At 29.8% G+C, this 12,376-nt stretch overlaps 1 protein-coding gene across 1 annotated transcript in view; it reads right to left on the bottom strand.

Moving 5' to 3' along the window:
• Positions 1–12,376, bottom strand: part of FOXP2 (forkhead box P2) — a 370,651-nt gene that overhangs the window by 194,884 nt on the left and 163,391 nt on the right. Inside the window, exon 3 of the mRNA XM_090286764.1 lies at positions 4,020–4,109. Within this exon, the coding sequence (XP_090142890.1) occupies positions 4,020–4,109 (90 nt within the window). The remainder of the gene's footprint in view (positions 1–4,019; positions 4,110–12,376) is intronic.

The following is a 12,376-nucleotide window of genomic DNA, read 5'->3' as shown; positions in this document are numbered from 1 at the left end:
TAATATTCAACAAAGTACAGTTATTCTTGAAAAATTAAGATGCATATCACTTAGTTAAAAATGAAATAAAATTTTAACCACAGAATATTATATTTTGTTTATCAGTTATCCATTTCTATATTTTGAAAGTGTTAAATAATATCCTCAAACCTATAAAACTAGTTTGTGGCAGAGTCAGAATAAGACCCCTAAGTTTAATTCATTTTTGCTTTTTACTAGTCCATTCTTGAACTAATTAACATAGAATTATTTAAAAACATTAATTTCAATTATCTATTGGATAAAAAGAACTATGTTAAATATTAACCTACAATGAAGGAAATTATTACAATGTTATATACTAATGTTCATCTAAAATAGCAAAGCAATAGCATTTACCTTAAATTTACGTCTCTGCTCTGCACAGCTGTTGAAGAACCACAAGTCTGTCTCATGGCTGTAAATGTAACAAGAACAATAATGCGACCAATTTCATACCTAAACTAAATTAAGTAGATCTGTCATAGGCTAGAAAGTGGATAATGTATTTTACAATATATTTTCAAATTAAAGATTATGGAAGTGTGCATGTACGTATATAAAAAGGTGTGAGTAAGGGAAATAAGTGATGATGGATGAAGTCTTGACTTGGGGTGGTGAACACAATACATGTACTGATGATATGTTGTAGAATTGTGCATCTGAAACCTATGTAATTTTGTTAACCAGTGCACCCCCAATAAATTTAGTAAAGGAAAAAAAACAAATGTGTGTGTGTACACTAATATGTATGTGTAAATTTACTCTTTTTAATCTGGAAATTAGTTTCATAAAGTTGAAATCATTACCTATTCTCTGTGGCTAACTTTCTTTTTATGGACCACTATGGGTGTATCAAATTTGGAAGTTCTAGAAATAGATATAGATAAACAAAAAAATTAAGATGAGAGGCCATCTTCAGCTGTTATTATAAGGGTTTGTTATTCTGGGATACATAATAAGACTATATGAGAAGAAAAATATGGTAATAGTTTAATAAACGCTGCTCCCATTTGCATCAAATCTTTATATATTATTCATCAATATATCATTAATAAATATATTTACTGATTTTCCCTAATTAATCAGTGTTTCATGTAATGGATAAATATGAAAACATGTTTCAAGTACATATATTCAGATATCTCAACATGAAAGTGAAATCACTACTACAATTGGTATTTAAGCTTGTTAGATATGATTTTTTCTTTCCATTTTGTATTAATTATGCTCTTATCTATGGCATCTTTAGCACAAAAACATGAAAAAATGTAAATGAAAAGGTAATAAATACTATTCTGCTTGAAAGGCTCTACATGTCATACTACAAATTTGGCCACCCCTTTTCAACATTTGGAAAATTCAGTTCAGTATACAAGCAACAAATATTGTTCTTGTGACTTGAGCCATCAAAACATTTTTCTAAAAGCTGTAATTTTTTAATTTTATAAAATAGTTCTACATCAAATTTATATATTAAAATTAAGAACACATATTTCTTTTGGTCTTCTAACAATATGTTATGCCTGATAAAGTAAAAACCAACATGATCTATTATTAACACCAAATGCCTTGCCTTGCAAGTGCAGATTTTGAAACATTTTCAGTTATGTCTTTTAATCCTAAAAGATAATCTACAAACTCTATTATGAAAGATTGGTTAAACTCTTAGTTAAGTGGAAAAAAAAGCTAGACTGTGAGAGAATCATAAAAGTTTTAAAGTGTTAATTTCATATTAGTTATAATTTTTAATGAAAATATTATATCCTTTTCTTTAACATAAGTGGAATTAGTGCCACTCATGTTAACTTATATTTGCAGATGCAAAAATAAGTATTACTTATTATCTCCCATTGACAACATGTATAAGCTAGTATAAAATGTTATTAGGTGTTTGTTAGATTTTTAATACAATCCCAGAATATTTCCAGTCGCTAAGCTTATCAAGTACTACAAAATACTAAAAATGAAGAATAACATTATACTAACTGTGGTGTATATTTTGGTGACAAATATATCTTCATTCATTATTATAAATTCTCATTCTTAAAAACCAATTTTTCATTCCTATGATATTTTGGCATGAGATCCTATTATAATTATAAAATAATAATAAAATCCTAGAGTTTTGTAATCTATACAATGGATATAAATTTATGTTAATATGAATCACAAAACACAAAATATAAGTGACACAATAAACTATAGTAATGGTTAGCAACTGAAATTGTTAGAAGGTGTTTGTAAACTTTTAATCACCATTTTAGGATAAAAATAACAAAATTGAGGACTTACACACAAAATTGTATTTATACAACATTTGGTACATGAGCAACAATTTCTCACTTTGGAGTCATTTCTATTCCCATATTACTGTGTGTGTTTTTCAACAAAAATTATGAGGATTTTGGTTAAACAAAGTATCAAAATTTGCCTTCTAATATAACAAAAAGAGGAAGTACAAAACTAAACTCAGCCATTTGTTTCCCAGAGATATCTTGGTAGTCATCAATAAAGTAAGTTCTACTGGATCATCAATAAAGTAAGTTCTACTGGACTTAGTTTTGGAGAAGAAGGAACAATTAGTTGGTCTAATTTGTCAAGAGACATAATAAAATAGAATTAGGACCATATATAGTCTTTTTTTACATATTCAAAATAATAAACTCTTTCCTACCTTTGGCATATGCTGGCAGCAGCTAAACCTCCTTTGCTAAACCAGCAAGAAAGCAAAATTCCTAGTCTGAAGCCATAGTGAGGATAACCATTTCATTTGCTAACCTCTGTGACTGCTAGGCTCTCATGGAATCAGAAAACTCAGTGGAAATGATCCAATCACTGTTATTAGCTGGGGATATGAGGAGGAGGAAAATGTCTCATTACAGAATTACTGATTAGTTAAAACAAAATAATGTGAAAATTTTTTTGAATTAACATGGATCTTAAACTCAGGCTGATTCAACATAACTCATTTAAAATCATGGCAGACATCTGTACTTTACTCTGTTAGAATATATGCCTTATCCTCCAAAATGGGTTTGTTCCCAAGAAAATATATGCTCATCCCAAATCTGTTTAGGGATATAAATTTAATACCATTTTTAGGTAATAAAGAGTTCCTGGACTGTGTACCTCAGTAGCTTGTAATTCTCAGTCATACAAACTAAGCTTCAGAAGCTCATTGTGCGAGACTTAGTTACTAAGATCTGGGAGTACACCTAGAAATGAAAACAGGCCATAAAAAATTTTCAAGACAGATTTGTTAAAGCAAATGTTTACATTAAAAAGTTGCTTGTGTCTCAACAGAGCTGATAAACATTTTGAAAGGTGTTTTTGCAACTCCAGATACCTTCCAAATATTTTTTAAATACATCCTAAAAATGTTTCTTTCCTGGAGACAATGTCCTATATACTTTGTTAAGACTATATAAGACAATGGTTATGTTATATAACAAGAGGTTTCTTTGAAAGACATACATACTATCAGCTTCACAGGACAAACACAATAGGTACAACAAACTCCAGAATGTATTTTTATAACTGTAGCAACAGCAATAACTCCTTGGCAAATTCAGTTTTTCAGGTAACTTTGGAGGTTTTCTGCATTTATCACTCGGATACAACTATTGAAGGGTTGTCTGAGACTGTTTTGTTTTCTTCCAAACCATTTTCCTATGATTTGCTTTTAATAAGGAAAGTTCACATTTTAACCATTTCGTGAATAAAATTTCATTAAAATCCCAGGAAGGAGTTTTATACCAAACTTTTAATGCCTAGTTATACCAAATGTGTTCCCTACATACGTTTTATAATGTGACCTTGTAAACTTTTGAAATCTATGCTAATAGAAAATTATTTCTTTCTCTTTCAAGGAGATAAAATGGGTTCTCTTTTTAAATTATAATATCCTACATATGCAAATATGATAATTTTCTGTATGTATACAAGTGGTTCAGCATTTCTGTTCACATTATAAACATGTTCTAAAATAAGACCCCTACCTGCAGTGGCCTCTGTTTATCACTGTTCTTAGGAGATTTCAATCCACTTGTTTGCTGCTGTAAGAGAAGTTGTCTTGCTGCTTGGAAAGCCTAGAAGTAAAAAGGGAGCAACATCTATTTATTTTGTTAAAGGTAAATTAATGATTAGTAATAGTAATAGGCTTTAATGTATAAGAACCCCACTCCACTTTCCTCCCTAGAGAAAATACTTAAATAACCTTTACTTCTAATGTGAAAAAATATATATAACACACATATATAACTTTACTTAAAGTCACAGAGATAGATGTTATCTGGCAGAAAATATAGTTAATCTGTTTAAAGTTCTTACAAAAGAAAGAATCACAAACTTCATCAATAACCTCATTTCCACAAGGAACTCATCTTTGAGTGTTCAACTAAAAAGCCCACTCCCTTTTAAATTATTATTCAATTTGCATTTTCATATTACAATTTTGAAGCAAAAGTGTAGACTTCAAGTGTTTCCGGAAGCTGTAATTAAATTTGACAAATCAACATCAGATTATCTTGAAAGTGAATTAATAAGGTTTTCACTAAAGATTTTAAACAGTTTTTTGTACTTACAATTCAAGGGGAAGCCTCTCCTTTGACAAAATAAAGTGCAGTTTTAATACCAAATAAAATTGAGTGGTTTCATTTGCATTCTTAGCAAAATCAGAGAACAAAGAAATTACCACTCAGCCAATCAGGTTTGTTTCTATGCGTGACAGAATACCAATCAAAATAGGTGTTTTCATTTATTTTTATGGTTTCCTTCCTAATCAGGAAAATAAAGCTTAACATAAGAAATTAATGTAAGCATTTCATTTACTGGAAGAGAGATGGTTTGGCAATCATCTATATATGCTTTTATAAAAACTAGTGCCCTAACAAAAATAAAAATAAAATAAATAAATAAAATAAAATAAAACACATGTGATGATGTCTTAAAGGCAACAGTATACACTAATTAAAAAAAAAATTGTTAAGAGCCTCAACTGTACAAACTTATTTTCCTCTCAACAAGTGAGTTCAACGAACAATAATGATAAAATTTTTCAACACATAGAACTAAAATACATCACTGCTTTGCTTTGTTATTCGCTGTTTTAGAATACATGGTAAAGTTTTCATATGGCTAAAATATTTCAGATCACTTTTCTCCTATAATAATGAAGATTCAAAGCTGAAAAAAAGTAAAATTTTGATTGGAATCAATGATCTGGTTTTTAAGAGTTCCTAGTAACCATGACAACAGTTGCTTTGACAAGACGTGCATATGGCATTACAGTGCCAGCTGGTGTGAACAATGTTTGAACTACTGCATTGAGATGCTGAGCAAACAGAAAAAGTTGCCACGTCTTAACCCTCAGGGAAGGCAGTCATTCCCTGATCAATTATGAAAAGACAGAGAGAAGAGCTGCTACAGTCTGGCTCCAAGCAAGTTTTCTGAGAAAGGAGGCAGACATAGAAACCAAAGTAAACAAACTGAATGCACAAGCACCACCTCTTAACAGCACTTATTTGTCTTCCCATACAAGAATCTGGCATAGTTTGTGAAGCACACTTTTTGAAAACATACTCAAAAAATCTTCCTTTTTAAATTTTTCAAGTAATTATAAGTCAAGCTAAATGTTTCTATAGATGGAACATTCCAGCGAACTCAGGCAAATTTATTATAAAGTTTAGTTGAATAAAATACCAAATAAAAATTTTATTCCATAAATACTTTACTATCACAAAACTCAATTGAAAAAAATTAACTTGATAGTCCAAATAATGTAGCTTTCTTTTGTAATTGCAACTTAAAATGTAACTACAAAGGATATTTTCAAATGGAAATTACTATAGTGTGTCTTAGGCTGTGTCAATGTGAAAGTCTCAAAAATAATCAGTCAAGTATTTTCCTTTTTGGTGCTAGACTCCACATAAACTTTGCCTAATATTTTTCATATAATTGTTCTTTCCTTTTGAGTTCATTAGTTTATTTTGCATATATACAACCTTATTTAGTTTATATTTAATTCTGTGATCATTTACTATTTGTAAAGGATTCTAATGAACATAGTTCAGAATCTTGAAGTCATGAAATCATCCAATCAGAACCCTCACTTTAGTAAATGGGGAAAATGAGGTCTGGAATAATCAAGTGCTCTGTTCACAGTTTCCTGGCTTCCAGGCCAGAGTGCATCCCAATGTGTTAATGTCTCTGTTCCATCAAAGGAACTGTTAGATGGCAATGACTAAAACTCTAGTAAAGAACATGTGGCATCACGATGAATTGTTTTTTACCTGAAAATAGGGCATATCCATTTATCAGAAATTAAAAAAGGAAACTGCAATATAATCTTTTCTCTTTTGAGTTTGTGAGTGTTTAAATAGAACAACTATTATAGAATATATGTAATTTTGATGGCTGTTTCCAACATCCGTGACTTAAATTTCATCACATAGCCTACCAACACCTGCTGGAGCTCTAAAGTCTTGTAACAAACATTGTGATCATTTGACCAATAAACTGAAGAATCAGTGATAAACTGAAGAATTCTCAAATTGGAAAATAAACCTTAGAAATTATTTAGCTTAGTTTTTACATTTTGTAGACAAATAATTGAAGAATCAATGCTATAGTAACTTGATTAAGATCACAAGGCAGTAACAGTCTGTTCAAAACCTCAGACTCCTATCTGTCAAACCTAAAATTTTATCCATTTCACCACCTTGCATTACATTCATTCAACTCAACAAATAACCCAATGGAATATATAATGCCTAATGGCTATATAAAGACACTAGAAAATTAGATATACAGTATTGGAATTGCATCTTATGAAAATATCACTAGACAAACATGTACATGTACTATTAGTAATAATAGAATGCCACAAGATAGTTGGCTAAAACATTTTTTTTACTTTTCAAGTATGCAGTTTTCATATGCATATGCATTTGCATTGATCTTAAAATAGTAAAGAATATTCTTTTAATAAAAAACCTTATGAAAAAGAACTAGCCTATTTCAACATTTTTTCTGTAGACACTGCTATAGCAAGCATGATAGGAGGGAGAACACAAACCAATTCCAACAGATCAGGAATAATTAAAAACTCCTACACATAAATTTTTGTCAGTTTGCATTCCAACTGTAGGCATCACAAGACAATTTTTATTTCCAGCATTCTGGATAACATTTTAGGAATTAATTGCAATAAACAATTGCTTAGACACATTTAGTTCATCTTTGCAATTTATTATTGTAGCTATTCAAATGTTGAAATATTGTAAGTAAAACTACTTCCATCGATATAAGGTATTAGGTGTCAAATTACATAAAATATTAATTTGAAAATCACTTGTTCACCTAAACTGGTAATAGAAAAGTTAAATGCCAGGGCCATTCACAAAATTCCATGAGCCATTTAAGTATTATATAATCATTCTCTGCAAAAAAAATAAAGTTAATGTAGAATAAAAGGCGAAAGATGTTTATAAATTTTTCTTTAATATTGTCTGAGTCTGATTCAAATGAATGACAAGAAAGAAATTTCTAAGGCAGCCAAACCTATCTAGTTTCCAAAACACATTTATTTTGAAGTAAGAGTGAACTTTATTAATGAAGTTACTTTAGTAAAACTAAAGAAAATTAAGATAGGATATTTAAAAAATTGGAATCATCTGAAGAAATCTGAAACACTAATACAAAAGAATATAAGCACCCCAATGTTCATTGAAGTGTTATTTACAATTGCCAAGATTTGGAAGCAGCCCAAGTGTCCATCAGCATATGAGTAGATAAAATAATGATGGTACATTTACACAATGGAATACTACTCAGCCATAAAAAAGAAAAAATTCTAATTGTTGCAGCAGCATGGATGGACCTAGAGAATGTTATGCTAAGTGAAATAAGCCAGTCAGAAAAAGACAAATATCATATTATTTCACTCATTTGTGGAGTAGAGTGAACAAACTGAACTGACTAGCAAAATAGAGACAGACTCATAGATGGAGAGCAGGCTGACAGCTCTGTGGGGGTGGGGGTGGGGGCAATTAGGGAGTGGAGGGATAAAGCAAAAAAGTAAAAGGACTCATAGACATGGGCAACAGTGTGGTAACTGCGGTGGGGAGAAGGTTGGGTTAAGGTCGAAGAGCATATATGGGGGATAAATGGAAATGGAAAAAATACAATAAAAATAAATAAAAAATAAAATACATATAATAGACAACCACAGAAGAAAGAAAATATAACAAGGGAAATATATATTAATCATTTAAAGAATATTTTGAGGGCTCATTTGATAAATAATAATGATATCATGACAGTAATATTTTGTGTCCTCTTCACTAAGTGTTCAATGGGAACTGATATGTGTGAGTTTATTTGCTTAAAGACAAGTTCCCAGCCCCCATTTTGAGTGGTACTTCCAGAGTGGTAGTAAATTCACGAATTTTTAAAAATTCCTTACACAAGATTTTGTTATATATCATACCATATCATTAACAAACAAACTTCCTAAATAAAAGTATCTTTAATAATCTAAAAAACAAAATGAAATCAGGTTAAATTAAATATTTTGAAAAGACGAATAAAATCTGTATAATAAAGGTATACATTTTTGTTAGGCTGCAAAGGTGTGGAAGTGCACATGTTTTCCATAATTTAGTGCATTTTGCTCTGAAATATTTATAACACCATTCCTAATAGTTACTGTATAATTTCAAATAAATAAAACATTTTAAAGAAAAACAATACTCAAGCATATCACCTTTCTACAGTAGTAGAAATGCTAGTTATAAATCTCATTGAAGAAGTGATTCTAATAAGTAGGTTATTATGAGAATTAAGAGTAAAAAAATCTTTGTAGCTTGTCAGATCAATATTTTTTTCTTCTTGAACATTGAAAACTTTACTTTTTTCCTCTTTAAAACACAGGAGTAAAATTATTTGAGAAGAGCTTAGAAAAACCCAGTGAAACCAAAAATGTTGAGTATGCTAAGGTTTATAAATAACATTTTTTAAAGTAAATATATGTATATTTTGGGAAAAACAGACATCACTTATATCTCTCCCCATAAAAATAGGAATGCTTAACCTATCAGCCTGTTGCATCTGAGACATTAAAATGAAAAATGATATCTACACACATTAATATAGTCAATGTATAAACAGCACAGCATGACACATTCTTGAGAGCTGAAGGCTAGAAAATCTCTCTGAAACATAAATAACAAAGCACTCAGAAGCATATTTGATGTTGATATTCATCTCTGAGAAAAACACTGCTGCCTAGGCTTCTTATGAAAATAGATGGAGCCCAAATGAATCTTCTGTAATTGGTTTCAGATAACCAATATGAAAGAAATATGATACAAGAAATGATTATGTGTAACAGGCAGAACAAGAATCTTTACATAGTCATTCCTTAGCTATACACTATGAAGGGGTGTATAATTTGCAGATAACCAGAACAAAAAAAAATTGCCAGCAACACATCCAGAATTTTACTCTTCATACTCACATATGATATCTTTAACATGTTACTTTAAATAACGAACATAAAATAAGTTTTCAAACAGAATTTCATTTTCTAATTATTTTCACAAGTGTGGTTGTTAAAAAATATATTCAAATCTTTCATATAGGATATAAATTTTTATTCTGTTTGGTCTTTCTTCACATTAGGTTCCCACTGAAGAGAATATACTAATAAATGTAATAAAAAGTCTCATAATGGTATTTAATAAAAACAGTTAATCATCTAATTGTCATAGCTTATTTTCAAACAGCAATCTTTCAGAGTGAAATTACGTACCTGTAGCTATTGACCTTTCATTTTATCATGCTTCATACACAATTAGACTGAATTTGTTGATAATAAAAGCTAATTAAAATAAAACATTTTTTAAAATAATCATTTTTTGTTTTACAGTATATTTTACATAAAGTTAAAGAATAAATATATAGCTATATGGTGTTTATACTGTGAACCACTATGGAGGCCAAATTGAGAAGCTAAGATCATTTATGTTATGGTACTATAATAAGACTGAGAAATTCATTGTAAAACATCTTATTTACCATTTAAATATTTGGCTTAGCATTCATGAAGTAAATCCAAAGGAGAGACAATCAAGATATTGAATATGTAATGGAGTGGATCCTCAAGTTATTCTCAGAAGTTTTTACAAAGTTCTCAAGGTTCAAATCCAAACTCAACATATTCCAATATGGTTTCAAACTTCCAGATGAGCACAGAAACCATTCTACAAAATAATCCTGTGAGTTAACTAATGGCTAAGTCAGGTTTTTTTTTTTTAAGGTCTAGAATCATACAGTCAGTGTAATCAGATGAACACATTCTTTCCCTCAGAGTTTGCATTCTACAGGTTGCAGAAAATAATACTAAGTAGCCTGATATTCATCTCTTTTCTTCATTATTCTGCTAATGATAATAAATTGTTAATAGAACATTTATAGAGAAAATGAATGTGATCTATAACAATACTAAACACAATTTTTGTTAATATATTAAGGAATTCTATCCAACTTTAAAAGTCCCAAGTACAAAAAGTGACTCATTTTATTAAAATTGGAACTATTTTTATTAAAATTAATAGTTTTACAACATCTCTTCTTTATTGTACAAGTTCCAGAAATGACAATGGTTTATGGGAAATTTCCCCATTATTTCTTTTCTGCTATAAAATATTTTATTATTTTTCCCAAACATACTTTGGATTTACTTTTTGTTTTTCACATACTTTAACATATTTCTTTCTCATTATGAGGCTAATATTATTTCTTGTTTTGATATGGATTGAGGATTTATTACTATAATGTTATAGTTTAAAGTGGCATGTTAGATATTAATTGAAAATATATGCTCCTAAAATACAATATCTGCAAAGTAAACTATTATTTAAATCCTGTATTGTTGGATTTCTCCTGCAATTTTAAGTAATGTTGAAAAGTGGTAGCATTTGGAAAATTATTCATTAAGAATAAAATATATCAAAATTACTTGTAATTAGATATTTTTTCAGCTATGTTCCAGGTACCAAGCAAAGAAGTAAGATTATACTTGTGTATATAGGAGGTAATGTGACATTGCTTTTACCCTCAAAGAATTTACCATCCATTAAGAAACATCCAATTTAATGTCAAGAGGCCATAAAAGTTTTATAACATTTCAGGAGTTTACAAGTAGAAAAAATTATTTTCAACTGAAAAGCTCAGATAAATTTTTATGGGGAAATAATGCATAAGAAATAGTTCATCTTTTGGAGATGACAGAATTTGGTCAAGAAGAAGCAAAGAAAATGTGAGGTTGTTAAACAATGAAAAGAAAATAATTGATGTTGGATAGAGCATGTTCTCAGTTTAGAAGCTAGCAAAAAATCATGGGAAAGTTGATTGGTTGGAGCTAATTATAAATATAACTAAACAATAAGTGACAAAGAATCTTGATATTATATAACAGGTATAAGCAAATGTTGATGAATCAGATAAACCTGATCAGGTCAATATTGAAGTCATGTTGTAAAGGATAGATGAGAAGTGATGAAGAGAGTGAGAAAAGATATGAGGTAGAAAGACCAATTAAAAGGTATGTGCAAATGTCCAAGTAAGAGATAAAAAGGATAACACAAATCACTTTAGTTGAATATAGAAATCAAAACAAGGAATGTCAAAATAGAAATGGCTGAACTTAGTAACTAGGTATGGAGTAAAGGCTAAGAAGGTATAAATGATGACTTCAAAATTTTAAGTCAAGGGTAACCGAGGAACAGCTGTGCCACTTTGGAAAGGGGGAAATCAGATTACAAAACATGGGTTTTGGAGAAATGATTGATGCTGACAGGACAACCAAGAGTTTTCTTTAGTACATAATAAGAATACAGAGTGAGGCTAATCAGGCTTACAAAGATTCCTGAAAGAAATAAGATAGTAATTAGAACAAAGGGAGAGTATTAGGTTGCTAATAAATGAATGAAGAGAGAGAAGATTCAAGGCCAAAACTTAATAACGCACATTTTGCTAAGAGGAAATTAGTATAAAAAGGAAGGCAGTGAATAGAGAGGAGAGCATAGTAATTGAAGTAAAAAAAAAACCCTCTGGAAAATGTTGAATTTAGAATTACCATATGAGTCAGCAATTCCATTCCTAGGTATATTCCCAAAAGAAATAAAAACACATGTCCACACAAAACACCTGTACACAATAGCTTTACTCCTAATAACCAAAAGGTAAAAACAACCATCAAATGATGAATGAATCAATAAACAAAATGTGGTCTCCTTATATAATGGAATTTTATCCTGCCAAAAAAGAGAGTGAAGCACTGATACATTCTACA

This window comes from Furipterus horrens, unplaced genomic scaffold (assembly GCF_987537825.1).
Source record: "Furipterus horrens unplaced genomic scaffold, mFurHor1.1.pri manual_scaffold_9, whole genome shotgun sequence".
Taxonomy (NCBI): domain Eukaryota; kingdom Metazoa; phylum Chordata; class Mammalia; order Chiroptera; family Furipteridae; genus Furipterus; species Furipterus horrens.
This window is presented reverse-complemented; position numbering and strand designations above follow the sequence as displayed.